Source organism: Molossus molossus, unplaced genomic scaffold, assembly GCF_014108415.1.
Source record: "Molossus molossus isolate mMolMol1 unplaced genomic scaffold, mMolMol1.p scaffold_m16_p_19, whole genome shotgun sequence".
Taxonomy (NCBI): domain Eukaryota; kingdom Metazoa; phylum Chordata; class Mammalia; order Chiroptera; family Molossidae; genus Molossus; species Molossus molossus.
The window spans coordinates 11,535,004-11,552,173 of record NW_023425354.1 but is presented as its reverse complement, the minus strand read 5'-3'; the positions used below and the strand labels follow the sequence as shown (position 1 = coordinate 11,552,173).

Genomic DNA, 17,170 nt, shown 5'->3' with positions numbered 1-17,170 from the left:
ACACAGACAGGGGGTCTCTGAATGCCTAGGGCTTCTGCATTCATTCTAGACCAGGGGTTGGCAAACTATGGCCTGCGGCCTGTTGTCTGTTTTTATAAATAAAATTTTATTGGCCCTGACCAGTTTGGCTCAGCGGTTAGAGTGTCGGCCCGTGGACCAAAGGGTCATGGGTTTGATTCCGGGGTCAAGGGCACGTACCTGGGTTGCAGGTTTGATCCCTGGCCCTGGTCAGGGTCATGTGGGAGGCAACCAATTGATGTGTCTCTCTCACATTGATGTTTCTCTCTTTCTCTCTCGTCCCCTCCTCCTTTTCCACTCGATCTAAAAATCAATGGAAAAAATATCCTCAGGTGAGGGTTAACAAAAATAAATAAAATATAATTTTATTGGATGGAACACAGCCATGCCCATTTACATATTTATTACCTATGGATGCTTTCGTGCTGCAAAAACTTAGTTGAATAGTTGCAAAAAAGATTGGCCAAGAAAACCTACAATGTATAGTTTGGTTCTTTACAAAAAACGAAAATTGTCAACCCCTAGTTTAGACATTTTAGTGACTGCTATTCTGTTTATTCTCTAATTGATCAGATAGTATTTATTTACTATTGACCATGTGAAAAGTTCAAATTTGAACAGTGTTGGTGCTTTTTTATAGTTTTCTCAAGTTTTTGTTTTAAAATACTTCTGTGTTTTAGACAACAATCATGATAGGGTTTTTGTTTGTTTGTTTGTTTACATAATGTTGAGATTGTTATAAGACAGGAACTATGTAAAATTAAACTATTGTTATACAAAATACAGATATAAGATGACAAGAAATTCTGATAAATATGGCAGAACTTAACCATCAAAAATAGTATCACTTTAAGTTAGTTGTTTTGGAAGAGTATTCATTTATTGCTGCCATATTATAATTGTTGGCATGGCTCAATACTTTTTTGCTCTCTCCTTTTGGAATTGCTTTCAGAGCCAGTGATAAATTCTTTTGAACACTCTGGAAGGTAGAGGCTGTTCCGTTCACCTGGTATTCCTGGCACCTGGCCGCAGGCCTAGACACCTGGAGGCCCTTGATAAACCTCTCTTTATCTTAAATGAATAAACGTGGCCAGACTTTCTTTTTTAGAGGGTAGATTCAATTTTAGAAAAGCTCCAAAATACCTCTGAAACATGTAAGTCTTTTTGAGACTGGTAAATAAGGTAGGTAGGTAATCAAACTGAGCAATACCATCAGTGGTTAAAACAAAGAGACGTGCCTCTCAGTAATGAGACTTATTTTCTTGTGCATGCAGCTCATAGCTGGCTGGTGAGGGCAGTTACAAAAGCAGAGTTTCAAAAATGTTTTGAACAGTGACTGCATCATTGGAATGAGTTATATTTCCTCCCAACTGACTTCTTTGAATGGAACAACACTTATTTGAAATGTAAATTTTGGTATGTTTATTTAACAATCAGTCTCATTACTTTATGATTATACTCTACATATTTGCCATATAGATTAAATACCAAAACCTCCAAACTTCCTAAGCAGTATAGTTTTGTGAGAAAGAGTAAATAATGTTTTTGAAGAGCGAGGGTATGGAAGAATACTTAATAGAAGTGGGCTATGCTTTGTTCTGAGTGTTTATACTTTATTTCATTTAATTCTCATATTAACCCTGTGGAGAGTTATTTTCCAGATAAGAAAACCTAGGCTAAGGCTAAGTCAGTTTGATTAATTCAAGTTACCTTTACTAGCTTAAGCAATAGGTATAATAATTTCATGATTTATCTAGTTCCTGATTCAAGCCTAGCTCTATTTAATTAAAATATTATCTAATGAGAACAGATTTTTTTTTTTACTAGTCTCAGTTTTTTTTTCCAATTTAATTTTCTGTTTATATAATCATCTTCCTTAATTAGTCTTGTGGAACAAAAAAACACAAATTCTTTCAACAGGGAGAAAAATGTATGTGTCCATATCTTGCTTGTGCCACTGTGGGTAAATGGACAACAGGTATTAATAATTGTGTTGTCAACCATAGCTGTTTGTTTAAATGGATGATGTTGAGGGTTATTACTACATTCAGTAAGATTTAGAAAATTCCCCATCTAAAAACAAATTGCATTAGAAAGTTGTATGAACAGATTGCTTGGAATTTATTGATATTTATGGAAATAGAGGCTATATTTTTGGGCCAACTCACAGTAGGCTGATTAATTCAGAGTTTTATAACGTCATTCTGTTGAGAAACTACTTTGTGTTATTTGCTATATTAGTAAAAAGTGGGTTGGGCCCCCTTCTTATCTCCTTGGGTTAGCAGTAGGGCACAACATTTTCCTTCTGCACATTGAGACAGCAAGGAGATTTTTGCCCCTTTCCCTCCTTTCTGTGCACAGATTTCTGTGCCCCAGTATGAGTGGCAGCAACAACTAAGACAAAGGATGCCTCGTACTGTAGGTGTTTACATCTGGGGGATTTTTGATAATGTACTTTCTGACATTTGTTAGTATTTGTTTTTTTTCTTTTTCCCAGACTGGTGATGTTTTCAGGGTAGGTCTTAGACTAAAAAAATTATATGTATTTTATATGTATATACAGGGTGGGCAAAAGTAGGTTTACAGTTGTCTGTTTGGAAAATAATACAATACTTAATAAATAATACAAGAATAAACATTCACATACAACTTTAAACCTACTTTTGCCTTCATATGCACACACAATAAACCTAAATTATCAAATTAGTGAATATGCTGTTAATAGATACCCTTTGATTTCAAAGTTGAATTATAACTTTATCCTTTATATTAGGGTTTGGGTACGAATATGCATATTTAGGTTAAAGTAACTTATAAACTACCATTGTTTTATTTTTGGTGTTTCACCAAATACACCGTGAAAGGACTTTGGGCCTGTCAGTGTTGGTTGCCAGCTCTTCTTTTTGATGAAGAGCCACTATCTGGTACTTTTAAAATATTTTTAGATACAGTGATTCAGCTGTTGGTCTTGGGGCCGTGAGCACCAGATGCCACTTATGTATCTTTTATTGAGTAAAATAATTACTCCTTTTGACCTCTAGTTTTTAAATAATAATTTAAATTGACGATTTTCTAAATTGAGGATTGGCATTAAAGGTATCATAACTCTTAAATTAGAACAACTAAATTCTTTTCTTAGCAGAAGTGAAAAAAACAAAACAAAAAACTGCTCCAACCTTTATTGCTGCTTTAATGTGCTTTATTGTGTTTGCACTGTACTTTGTAGGGTTTTTTACGCACATTCTGTTAGATGAAGCTGCCCAGGCCATGGAGTGTGAAACCATTATGCCTCTAGCATTAGCAACTCAGAACACTCGGATTGTCTTGGCTGGTGACCACATGCAGGTGAGTGCCCTCTGCATCATCATATTGAAAACAACTTTGAATTTTATATTGTTGTTTAATATTCTGTTTTCTAAAACATCCAGTGATTTGTGCCATGTGCTGTAATTTAAGTACTTTAAATACTTCTGCACTAATAGTGAAAAAGACTAATATTTCTGAAGGAAAATTACTATCCCATTATAATGTCTAATAATATTTTCATGTTTGTTAATTTTAAGTTCAGTTCTCTATAGTATGAATATTTGATTCTTACTTTTCTTTATAAAGCAAGTTTAAATTTATTTTTCCTGCAATTCCTCAAGTCCTGTTCCTCCAACATTTGTTTTTCTGTAGGGTTAATTTTTTGCTATCATAAGAAACAGAGTGCTTAATTAAAAATAATGGTCAGAGTCTAAAAAAATATGTTTTATTTTATGTATTTGCATACCTAGATATTAAGGAGAAAGATAATTTTTCTATTAAAATCTGTTTTACAGATCTCTTCTGCCACAGTTAAGATAGAACCTATTTAGTATTGTAGTTATCAAGACATCCAGGAAAGAATTGAATGTGTAGAGGAACAAATTCTGTTTTTGTTTCTTTGCTAAAAGTACTTTAATTTTGTTCTTTAGCTGTCAGAAGTATAATCAAGAATGGCTCCTTTTACTTTGTCATGAGAAAAAGGTTATTTTGCCAATTATTTAAAAAAAATTTTATGTATACGCAAAATATCCTACTAGCTCACCATTTAAAATAGTTGATCAGTTTTAATGAAATAACTGATTGACTGATTCCCTCACTGATTCAGTGGGTTGCATTCCTGAAATAACTGAATAGTAGCTATTTGTTATGTTGGAGGAGCCCTTTATTAATCTGTGTGTAGGAACTCTAGGTCAGTGTTGGTATAGTGAAATGAAAAGTTAGAAGTTTAGCCTCGTTCTTTATAGTAGTAAAATTGTTCACAGATATTATTTCGGATTCTGCTTATTCTAGCATTCAGCATGTTGAGGTTTAATACATCAGAAGTTTCAGCATAGCAGACGTATATGTACTCTTTGTATATTTAATTAAGTTTTCTCTGTATGTTTGTCTGTTACAGCTCAGTCCTTTTGTTTACAGCGAGTTTGCCAGGGAGAGAAACCTTCATGTTTCATTACTTGATCGACTCTATGAGCATTACCCCGCTGAGTTTCCATGCAGGATCCTCCTCTGTGAGAACTACCGCTCCCATGAAGCTATCATCAAGTAGGTGTGAACTGCCCTCTGTGTGTCACACTTCCTGTGGCCTGGCGGGAAGGGACTCAAAACAGCATTGTCGCTAGGGTCAGATTATTCCCAGTAGAGTTACGTGGTGTCTCTAGTGTTGCAAATTATGTTTACTTTTATGTCTGTAAAAGAAAACTTCAAAAGTCAGAGCTGTAATTTCTCACAATATAGGGCAATTCTGGAAACTAACACTTTAGACTCTACTGGCTATGATATATTTTTCTGTGACTGAATATATAGTATATATGTAAAATGACATTATGTAATAAACAGATATGTTGACAAACTACATAATGGTTTGCTTATTGTGTCTGTCTGTGTTATATGAGGGGTGTGTTTGAAAGAAAGGAAGGAAGGGAGGGAGGGAGGAAAACCATGAAACTTAGTAATAAAATTTTTAAAGGATTCTGTTAAATATAGTATGTATCCATAAAAGTAAAAGTATCATAAGTAACAGCTCAGTGAATAGTCATTAACTGAACACACCCATGTAACTGGCATCCAGATCATTAAACTGAACATTACCAGCACTCTGGAAAGCCCCTACCTCCACCAGAAACTTATGTTTTAAAGTTTAGTATTATAATTTAATAATATAGATTGTGTCAGTCATGTGAAAACCGTTTTTAGGTTTCTCTGAAAGCAGTAGGATAGATATAAAGATACAGACTTCACTGTGGCTTTATTAATATCTCAATAGGTGCTTCCTCTTTGATTGTTGCCAGTCATTTGCCGCAGTCAGTGATAAATCAAGTACTAGATAGAATCTTCATCAGCAAAGAGCATTTGTTGTATTGTTGAAGACTTGAATGTCCTTTAGTTGTGTATATTGTTTCAATATCTCTATATCTTTGTTTGCATGTATGTGATCTACACATATAATAATATGTATTAACCAAAAGAATATAATAGCTAGCATATTTCCTCATAGAGCAAGATTCTCATCTGGTATTGAACAGTCATCATTTCTTCCTTTTCTTTCTGGATTCTGGCTTTGTACCTTACCTAAATCAATTCATTTACCAATTTTGAGCCTACTCTGATGTTATTGCTGTAATTTTGGAGAAAATCTTGGCCTCATTGGTATTAGATGCTTGGATTAAAATTAATCATGGACATAAAGCAACGTTATTAGAATTGACTGATTTTTTTTTTTTTTTTAATGGGTGAATTTAATTTTGATGATAGATTGCTCTTTATTTATTTTGGTCTTTTTCTGCAGTTACACCTCTGAGCTCTTCTATGAGGGCAAATTGATGGCCAGTGGAAAGCAACCAGCGCACAAGGATTTCTACCCACTAACTTTCTTTACAGCACGAGGGGAAGATGTTCAAGAAAAAAATAGCACAGCTTATTATAATAATGCAGAGGTACCTTAGTTCTTTTGCAAATTGTTAATATTTCCCAGTCACATAGTCTGGTCTTGTTAAGCATTTATTTAAAATTGTGAGTTGACATCTCATTGGGTATTGACTTTATTTACATGAAAATAATATGTAAAGTTAACCTTCTTATATAACTGATTTATTAAGATGAATTGCCTGTGGGTAACAAAAACCTTTTCTTTTTTTTTTACCCCAAACCTACTGACTCAGGGCCGCCTTTTCCCACCATTCCCAGGGGCCCTGAATGCACTTTAAAGTGTGCTGAAAGGCTCTGTTGGTTACAGCCAGAGGCTTGACTTCATTTACATTTTGTCTTATGATAAAATGCAAAATACATGACTTCATTAAAAAGAAAAGCCAGTATTATTTTATATAGATTATTATTGTCAGCCATCTAAAATAGACTATGATTACATTTTATAGTGTATACTCAAATGAGGTATCATTTTAAATGAGTAAGGCTTGAATTGCAGAATCCTGTGCTCCAGAGAGATCACACAGACTGAGATGACAATGTTGCTAACCCATTATATTCTACAACTTGTATGGTTCTCTTACAGTTTGACTTTTTAATTTCAGAAGTATGTGAGTACTATGAGGGGTCAGATCAGGCAGCAGACAAAAACCTGGTCAAGTCTTTAGGGGCCAGCAGGTCAGAGTCCCTTTGGATAAGTTCTGGTCATCACAGCACATGGAGTGTTGAACTTAAGGAGACCCAGAGATGGGGATGGGGAGTGCATGGTTGTTCACTGGGGGAATGGTTCTTTGTTGTTGTTGTTGTTGTTGTTGTTAATACTCACCCGAGGATATTTTTTTCCATTTGTTTTTTTTAGATAGACTGGAAGGGAGGGAGAGAAAGATAGACAGACAAAGGCAGACAGGCATTGATGTGAGAGAGACACATTGAATTGGTTGCCTCCTGTACACCCCGACTGAGAATCAAACCTTTAACCCTTTGGTCTGCAGGCTGATGCTGTAACCATTGAGCCAAACTGGCCAGGGCAGGGGAGTGGTCCTTGATCTAGGATATCTGTATTCCTTTGTTCCTTAGTCCCATTCTTTACTCATTTTACTTTTAAAGACATGGCTTTTATGATGTAATCGTAATTCATTTTCCTTTAAAAAATTGATCAGAGTCCTAGTTAGAAGTTAGTACAAGAAAATCAATAGTATCCACTTGGTAAAATCCTAGCCGAAAGCAAAGATACTTAACATTTTAGTTAGTCTGTGCCACTTAATTCTAAGAAAAGGCAAACTTTTATTTAAATGTTTGAAATATTGACCCATAACTCTAGGGTCTCCTTTATTATTTTTACACTCAGATTGGAAGCCACTGGTCTGGAAACTAGGAAACCAGGAAACCAGCCATGGTAGGGTGAGTGCTGATAGGGAGAGGATGCCCTGAAATCCAGAAGGCTCGGTAGTCCTGCCCTGACATCAGGGGTCAGAGCTGAGCCCTCACTGGTCCTGAGCAGGGTTGGTGTTAGCCAGAGGCTCAGCTCCTGGGTTTGGGCCACTTGTTCCTTCATGGTGACATGCATGTTTCCCTGGAAACCTGCAAACTATAGGACAAATATGGTGCATCATCCTGGATCATCATTGTACTAAAAATTTTAGGGGAGGAAAAGGAAATATTTTTCATATTTGAAACACAAGGCTAAGATTTGCCGAACGTTAAATATTAAACATGTAACTTTAGAGGAATTTGAAGCCACCTTGAACTTCACCAGCAGAGCATGGGTGTTCAGTCACTCTCTTTACCCCTTGGTTACTCCAGTGAAACTTGGTAAGACACATTGCCCCAGGGTCTCTTTCTCCAAGGGGCAAAAACTGATCCTTGTTCACTGGAGCTGAGAGTGGGGATAAAGGGATTGTTTGGGCCAGGAGTAGAAGCCCTTTGGTTTCTGGGTAAGATTTTCCAAGTTTTGAATACCAGTGTAGGCATGTTTGCACAGTGAAATGTTTTCAGAAGCCTTGGACTTTTCTTGAGGGTAGACCATTTATAGGTGAAACTCAGATCTGTTTTGTGTTCAAGAGCAAGTGGCACCAGTTACATCAATAGAGGGAAAATGAGATTTTTTTTCTTTATAGAGGTTCTAACTAAGAGTTAGGAGAACATTATGAGATTTGGAAATAGTTTAGGTTTTGTTATAAAAATAATTTAGTCTCACACAGACTTAAAATCATAAAGAATTTAGAATAGAGGATGAAATTAAAAGTAAAATTAAAGAATCTGAAGCTGAATATTTATATAGCATTTTTAGTGTGTATAATTGTCCTTGGTTTAGGGAACATTTTTTTTTTTTTTTTAATATTATGTGTTTGTTGCCTAAATTTGTCTTTCATATGCTTAACATGATAGAAGAAAAGAGAGTGAGAAAGGTCATCCTTTCTTTTCTTGATTCTGACAGAACTCATATCCCACAGTAATGAAATGGTCTCAATATAATGCCAAGTTGGGGGTTTTAAAAGCAGAATTTAAATACTAAGCACCACCCTGGTTGGTTTGGCTCAGCAGTTAGAACTTCGGCCTGTGGAGTCGCGGGTTCAATTACAGTCAAGGGTTAGTACCTCGGTTGTGGGGGGCAACCATTTTATGTGTTTTTCTCACATCGATGTTTCTCTCTCTCTCCCTCCCTCCCTCACACTCTATCTGAAGATAAATGGAAAAATAGCCTCAGGTGAGGATTAAAAAAATAATAAATAAATATTAAGCATCAAGACATTCTTTAAAAAAAGTTTTTTTTTCTTTATTGATTTTAGAGACAGGAAGGGAGAGGGAGAGAGAAAGAAACATCGATGAGAGAGAACATCAATTGGCTGCATCCTGCATGCCTGCCACTGGGCATTTGGCCCACAATATGGGCATGTACCCCGACCAGGAATTGAACCGGTGACCTCTTGGTGCATGGGGCTCAACCACTGAGACACACCGGCCAGGCAAAACACAATTCTATTTTTTTTTTTTTATCCTCACCTGAGGACACTTTTTCGTTTTTTGTTCAGATAGAGTGGGAGGGAGGGAGGGAGGGAGAGAGAGAGAGAGAGAGAGAAACATCGACATGAAAGGGACACATCGAGTGGCTGCCACCCGCACGGCCAACCAGGGCCGGGGACAAACTGCAACCGAGGTACGTGCCCTTAGCGGGAACTGAACCTGGGTCTCTCTGGACCGCAGGCCGACGCTCTAACCACTGAGCAATACCGGTCAGGGCAACACAATTCTTAACTGTGAGAAATTCAGTATAAAGAGAGGAGTTATAGTCCTAGCCAGTGTGGCTCAGTTGGTTGAGCATTGTCCTATGTACCAAAAGGTTTCCTATTCGGCTCTGGCTGGTTTGGCTCAGCAGTTGGAGCGTTGACCTTCGGACCGAAGAGTCGTGGGTTCAGTTCTGGTCAAGGGCATGTGCCTCGGTTGCGGTTCGTCTCCAGCTCTGGTAGTGGTTGTGTAGGAGGCAACCAGTCATTGTGTCTCTCTTGCATTGATGTTGCTCTCTTTCTCTCCCTCTCTCTTCCTCCCTCTCACACTATCTGAAGATAAATAGAAAAAATGTCCTCGGGTGAGGATTTAAAAAAATGTCCCTGGTTCGATTCCTGGTCAGGGTATATGCCCAGGTTGCAGGTTTGGTCCCAGTTGGGTGCATGTGGGAGGCAACAGATGGATGTTTCTCTCTCCCTCTGCCTTCCTCTCTAAAATCAATAAAAACATTTTTTTTTTTTTTTAAAAAGAGAGCAGCTATGGAAACAAGTAAGGCAGTATAAGTTAGAGGTAGACAGACTAGTACAGATATTAAAAAGTTAATCCACCAGGTATGATGGAACCTGTGGCAGAGAGGGGAACATGGTTTTTGTCTCATATATGCTGGGACTCTAGTTATTACATATTTATTATTGTTATATCTTCCTGGTGGATTGACGTTTTTATCATTATAAAATGTTCATCTTTATTTCTGGTTACATTCTTTTAGGTTTTTTCCCATCCTTTCACTTTCATTCTTTTATTTCTACCTTTGAATCTAAAGTGTATCTCCTGTAGACCAGTTACTGCATCTGTTTTTAATTTTAAATCTAGTCTAAAAATAATTGCCTTTTAATTGGGTTGTCTGATTCATTCACATTTAATGTTATTAATATGGTTGGATTTACCTCTGCCTTTGCTTTTTGTTTTCTGTGTCTTGTGTTTTTTTGACCCTTTGTTTCTCTTTTACTACCACTGTTTGCATTACATACATTTTTCTAGTGTCACATTTTAATTTCTTTTTCTTTTTTTTTTTAATCCTCACCTGAGGACGTTTTCCCATTTTTTTGTTCAGGTAGAGTGGGAGGGAGAGAGAGAGAGAAACATCGATGTGAAAGGAACACATCGAGTGGCTGCCACCCGCACGATCGACCAGGGCCGGGGACAAACTGCAACCACATTTTAATTTCTTTAATTATTTATTAACTATTGTTTGAGTTGTTTTCTTAGTGGTTTCTCTAGGCCTTACAGTATGCATCTTATCAGAATCATCTTCAGATTTAAACTAACTTTACTCTAGTGAGATATGGAAACTTTACTCCCACATTTCTCTATTCCCTCTTTCTCTTTTTTTGTGATACTGTTTTTTGTATTATACCTATATATTACCACTCAACAATACATTGTTATAATTATATAATTTTATGCCTTTTAAAGATTCTGGGAGTTTGCTGTAACCTTCCTTACTATTTCTGGTTCTTTTTACTTTTTTCTATAGATTTGAGTTACCATCTAGTGTCAGTTTTCACTCACCTGCTTTGTGTTCTTATTGTCAAATATATTACATGTCTATATGTTGTAGATATAACAGTACCATTATGTATGTGTTGTTCTATTTAATGCTATTTAAATCAGAGGAGGATGGAGAAGAAATATTCTGTTACACTCTCTTATAATTAAACTACTGTCTGGTGTCATTTGCTTTCAATCTGAAGAACTTCCTTTAATATTTCTTTTAGGGCTGGTCGGCTAGTGAGAAAATCTTCTGGATTTTAACTGGGGAATGTCCTTATTTTGCCTTCATTTTTAAAAGGTAGTTTAGCTGGATATTAGATTATTGGTTGAGTTATTTCTTCCAGCATTAAAAGATGCTTTCCTGCTGCTTTTTTGCTTTCAGTGTTTCTAATGAGAAGTCATCTGTTAATCTTTTTGAAGTTCCTTTATAAGTGATAAGTTGTTTTTGTATTGCTGTTTTCAAGATTTTATGTTTGTCTTTGACTTCCAACATGTTGACTGTAATGTGTCTGGGTGTGGGTCTCCTTGCAATTATTTTACTTGAGGTTCACTGAGCTTGATGTGTAGATTAATGTTTTTCATCTGATTTGTAAAATTTTTAGCCATTATTTGTTTGGATATTTTTCTGCTCTTTTGTGTCTTCTTCAGGTTCTCCTTGTATATGTATATTGGTGAGCTTAATAGTGTTCCACATTTCTCTGAGGCTCTTTTCATTTTTTTCTTTCTCCTTCAGATTGCATAATCTCTACCTTCATGTTTGCTGATTTATTCTTCTCCCAGTTTCAGATCTATTGTTGAGACCCTATAGTGAATCTTTCATTTCAGTTATTTTACTTTCCATCTCCCTGGGGCATAAATTGCCCAAAATGTGATCCAATTGAAGTGGGCTTCTTGGCAGAGTTAGAGTGTTGCCCTGTGTGAGGCTTACTCTGACCTTCTCCTGGGCAGAACTTATGGAGCAGCTACTGTGGGAGGATGTGGAGCTTGCTGTTCCCTGGCTGTCCCAGCCACACCACCCCTATGGGCCAGGAGCTCTGCCTGTGTTATATATGGTTGTGCAGTCTGTGCTCCCATCCAGGTGCTCCCATCCAGCTGCTGCCACTGCCTGCTGTAGATCTTCTGCAATCCAGAGCTGGGAGGTTGGGATGTGCTGATACTCAATAACTGCTGAATCTACCCAGAATAGGTCTTCTGTCCTAGGAAGCTGGGTGAACTGGCAACTGCCACTCAGCTGCAAAGCCCAATGGATCAGCCCTTCTGCAATATAGCCGGTGTGAGGAAGGGAGACTGCTACCTGTTGTCCCAATCAGATCCTCCCTACATAGCAGGAGATTGGGTGGGGAACAGGCACCAGCCAGTTGCTGCTAACTGCTTCTGCAGCACAGAGCTGTGGAAAATGAGAGCTGTGACGTTAAGGAGTTGCCAAACCTCCTGGAAAAGCTCTTTCACCCCTGGGAGCTCGGGGAGATGGGAACCGCTTGGCTGCTTAAACAGCCCTTCTGTAGACAACTGTGGGGGATGGCTAGTTTGTAGGCCCTGGCCTCACTCTTCTTACTAAGTTTCTGTAGATTTTGTTGAATACAGTAAATGCTTCTCAATTTCTTATAAGCTCTTTGATTAGTCTCCAGAGGCTTTCAGGGATTGTTTGATGATTTTAACCATTTTATTAGATGTCTGTCTGGAAGACAGGTTTCCCCATTTCAAGTCTGCATATTTTGACTGCAGTTTTATTTTTATTTGTTTTTAAAAAATCCTCACCTGAGGATATTTTTCCATTTATTTTCAGATAGAGTGGGAGGGAGGGAGGGGTGGGGAGGGGAAGAGAGAGAGAAACACCAATGTTTGAGAGACACACTGACTGGTTGCCTCCCGCTCTACCCCGACCAGGGCCAGGGACCGAGCCACAACCAAGGTACATGCCCTTGACCGGAATTGAACCCACAACTCTTTGGTCTGCGGGCCAACGCTCTTAACCGCTGAGCCAAACTGGCCAGGGCATTGACTGCTGTTTTATGCTGTGAATATAAGGGTGTGAACAGAGGGATGAAGTAGAGAAATGGTTATGTGTTGCTTAGTGACAGGAACTCTGTGTACCTGTGGAGGGGCAGTAGAGGTGTCTCCCCAACTTCCATCTACCCCCATACCTAACCAAATATATGAATACATTCCTTACTCATAATCTTATTCTTTGTTATGGTATACTTAGACCTACCTTTCTTGTTCCTTATAGTGAGAGCATCATGTCTTCAGTCCAGTTTGCTTTTCAGGATTCTTGGACAGTCTGTATGTTTGATGCACTTGCTGTTATAGCGACATAATAAGAGGGAATTTGTTTCTGGAAGTGGGAACTGCACTGTAGCCAATATTCCTCAAGTTGTTGTAAAGGAATAAAAAATGTCAAATTTTATTAAGTATATTTAATGTTGTAAATTTAAGTAGACATTATTAGCAAATAGTAAATAAATAATACATTTAAAGGACATTAAACATATTTCTCCTTTGTCTCTAGACTCTCGTCTCACCCTCTGTTGAGCTTGCATTATGTGTTTTTTAAAATTGGGAATTTGTTTTCAAAATATATAGTAATCTCTTAGCAGGCAAAGAACATGTTTTATTAATTATTGTATTTCCCACTGTGCTGAGCATTGAAACTGTTTGATCAATTCATGGAATTAAAATAGATGGAACTACACTAAAAGTCCAATAAGTGACCTCTAAAATATTCATTTGGGTAAAATATGCCATTACTTTATTGCAAGGTTAATGAAATGGATTGAGCAAACTTCTACCACTAGACGACAATAAATTCTGAAAGTCGGTTTCTCTGATCCAAATTTGTCTTAGTCCCAGTGGTCTGGTGCCAGCTGTGGGCTGCTCTGCTTAGTTAGATCAACGGGGAATGGGCAGGGCCAGACCTGTACTGCTGACACGTAAATGGTGGCACTCACTCTAGGAATCTTCTAGTTGGTTCCTTTTTTTGGCTTGATCTGGAGAGGTGGACTGAGAACTACCGGGAATGTCAGGACTTGCTTCTCTGTTTCCCTAGATGGGGTTGCCAGTTTTATGGCCATATGCCTGTCGTCCTTCCTACACAGGAACTTGAGCCTGTCCTCATTTAAGAATGGAGGAGACTTGGGTAAAGGGTGGGGGCCAGTTGCCAATTACATTGTCTCTGATTTTTGTGTTTTCACTGGGTGCATTATTGTAGAATTTACTGTTTGAAATGTAAATAAAATGTTTTTATTCTCATTATGTTTATAAAAGCAGAGCGTTCTTATTTAAAGGTAATTTTACAATGCTCAAATGGGATCCTTTTTAGTTCTATTTCAGTTATCATATTCTTTTCTCTAAACACTATGTAACTTTAATGTGTATATGTGTGTTTGTTTATAGGTATTTGAAGTGGTGGAACGTGTGGAAGAGTTAAGAAGGAAGTGGCCAGTAGCATGGGGGAAGTTAGATGATGGCAGTATTGGTGTGGTGACTCCATATGCTGATCAAGTGTTTAGAATACGTGCTGAACTTCGAAAAAAGAGATTATCTGATGTTAATGTAGAAAGGGTGCTAAATGTTCAAGGTGAGTATTAATTGAAATGAACTAAGCTATTCAGATGCTTAAATCTTAAAGTGTGTGCACATTGGATTTTTAAGGTCTCTTTCTGGACAAGTAATTATGTCTTCATTTCATATCAAGTTCTTCAACTCCAAATATGGCAATTAAAGGTCGAGTTCATTTACATGTTCATTGAATTTTTATATCCAAGTACTAAAAGAAATATGAACAAATTATCTTTTTCAATGACCATAAATGTATAAATACCACACACGATAGATATCTGTAGCATGCACTGCCTACTGATATACTCTATCTAAGGACTGATGTGTTCATAACATTTTTACAAACTTGTACCCTGTCAAGCTAATTTTTCATTTATAAACTTTATAAGTGAATAGTTACCAGCAACTAGTTGCTATAAAATTTGTACTTTAAAATACATGAAACAACACTGATGAGTGAATGCTATTAAAGTCCAGTACAATCTTAGGTTTCCTGGTGATATATAAGTGGTATAATTACATGGTAAGAGTAATACAATTTCTAAATCCTGGGGAAAAAGAGCTCCACTGTACTATGTGTTGTCCAGATCATGCAGAATTTGGGTGCATTTTAGAAGGAATATTACTAGTAAACTTGGAAGCAGCTAAAGGAGGTCTAGGTAATAGTTTAGAAACTGCCACATGAGAGTCAGGAATGGTTGAAAGAACTAGGATTGTGTGGCCTAGAGAAGAAAAGACTAAAGACTGACATGAAAACTGTGTTCAGATATTTGGACATCTGTCATAGAATGAGGGAATAGATGTATTACTATACGAAAGAGTACAAACTGGACTGTAAGGCTTCCTTGTGGAATCAGCTTGTCTGCCTTGGTCAGTGAGAGTCTAGATTACCCTGCTTCAAGGAGGTTTCTTTGTATTGAGTGAGTTGGCTCCAGCAATAATACTAAAATTTTTAAAAATAAAATTTACCATTTAACCATTTTTATGCATTCACTCCACTTCCCTTCTCCTCCCAGTCCCTGGCAACCACCATTGTACTTTCTGTCTATGACCTGACTACTCTAGCTAGGTGCCTCATTTGAGTGCAGTAATACCCTCTTTGTTCTTTGGTGACTGGCTTATTTCACTTAGCATAATGTCTTCAGGGTTCATCCAGGTTGTAGCATTATCATAATTTCTTTTCTTTTTAAGGCCGAGTAATATTTTATTATATGTATATACCACATTTTGTTTTTCTTTTCATCTGTTGATGGACACTTGGGTTACTTTCACCTTTTGGCTATTGTCAACAGTGCTGCTGTGAACATGGGCGTACAAATATCTCTGTGAGTCCCTGCTTTTGGGTAGATTCCCAGAGTTGAATTGCAGAGTCATATGTTAATTCTATGTTTAATTTTTTGAGGTACTGCCATACTATTTTCCATAGTGTTTTATATACCATTTTATATTCTCACCTGCAGTACATGAGTTCTGGTTTCTCCACATCCTTGCCAATACCTGTCATTTAACACTAACATTTTTGAAAAATGAAATGCCTTTATCAGTGGTTCAGAATAACAATCTTAAGTCTTCTTTTTTATTTTTTTAATAGGAAAGCAATTCAGAGTTTTGTTTCTTAGCACAGTACGTACAAGGCATACTTGTAAACATAAACAGACACCAATTAAAAAGAAAGAGCAACTGCTGGAAGATTCCACAGAGGACTTAGATTATGGCTTTTTATCTAACTACAAACTTCTCAACACTGCCATCACAAGAGCACAGTCCCTGGTTGCCGTGGTGGGTGATCCCATTGCTCTGTGCTCCATTGGAAGATGCAGGTAATTATGTGTCACTGATTGAGAAATTAAAGGGGGAAATGTAGAGTAATTTGCATACTTATGTGTATATATATTTATATGACCCCTTGGTTAATTAAAATCAAGTTTAATTTTACCTGATATACAGAAGGAACACAAAAATACATTGCTTTGCATCTACTTATACATAATTGTGTATTCATTCAGTCATCATTCAGCAGATATTTCCCAAGTACTCACTATGTTCTGAGCACTCTTCTAGCCACTGAGGATAGATCATTGAACGAAATAGACAAAAATTTTGCCTTTGTGGGCTTACATTTTATTAGGAAGGAGAAGACTGACAATAAACAAAATAAGATACAGTGTCATATTTTACGAGGTAAGTTAAATGGAAAAGGGGAATTGGGAGTCATGAGTGGGGTGGGCTGATTTTTGATCATCATAGTGTGGTCAGTTCACCACCCTGAGAAGCTGACACTGGAGGTGTGGGAGTGCGTCAGGAGGAGGGAACAGCTAATTCAAGGGTCCCCAAAGGGTGCTATGTCTGTGTGTCTCTTTGATGGAAACATTTTACATTGATACTGCATTTTTTCCCCTTTCATTATTGTTTTAGTTCATTTTTGATGAATTTCCTTCTCCACTCATTTTTCTCTCAAGGCTTCTCAATGTAAATAGTTTTTCCTGTCTGGTTAATCCAGATGATCTGAAAATCAGGGTGGTTAGAAGTTGTTACTTGTCTTTGGATAGCATTGTTAGTATTCCTTAGATTGTAGTCATCGGAACTGCTTCTACTAAAATGCTGTTAAAATAATCAAAAATTTCTCCATATACTGTGTGTGTGTGTGTGTGTGTCTGTGTTAATCCTCACCCAAGGATATTTTTCCTTTGATTTTTAGATACAACGGAAGGGAGGGAGGGAAAGAGAAACATTGATGTGAGCGAAAGACATCAGTTGGCTGTCTCCTGCCACCACCACAGTGGGGCTGGGGATTGAATCTGCAACCCAGACACCTGCCCTTGACCAGGAATTTAACCCATGATCCTCCAGTGCACGGGCGGACACT

At 37.4% G+C, this 17,170-nt stretch overlaps 1 protein-coding gene across 4 annotated transcripts in view; it reads left to right on the top strand.

Annotated features, from left to right (window-relative positions):
- The window catches only part of HELZ (helicase with zinc finger), a 164,026-nt gene that overhangs the window by 99,462 nt on the left and 47,394 nt on the right, over positions 1-17,170 (top strand). For all 4 annotated transcript variants that reach the window (XM_036269913.1, XM_036269914.1, XM_036269910.1 and 1 more), the window contains 5 exons: positions 3,245-3,363; positions 4,442-4,587; positions 5,831-5,978; positions 14,140-14,323; positions 15,896-16,124. In XM_036269913.1, coding sequence (XP_036125806.1) covers positions 3,245-3,363; positions 4,442-4,587; positions 5,831-5,978; positions 14,140-14,323; positions 15,896-16,124 — 826 coding nt within the window. The remainder of the gene's footprint in view (positions 1-3,244; positions 3,364-4,441; positions 4,588-5,830; positions 5,979-14,139; positions 14,324-15,895; positions 16,125-17,170) is intronic.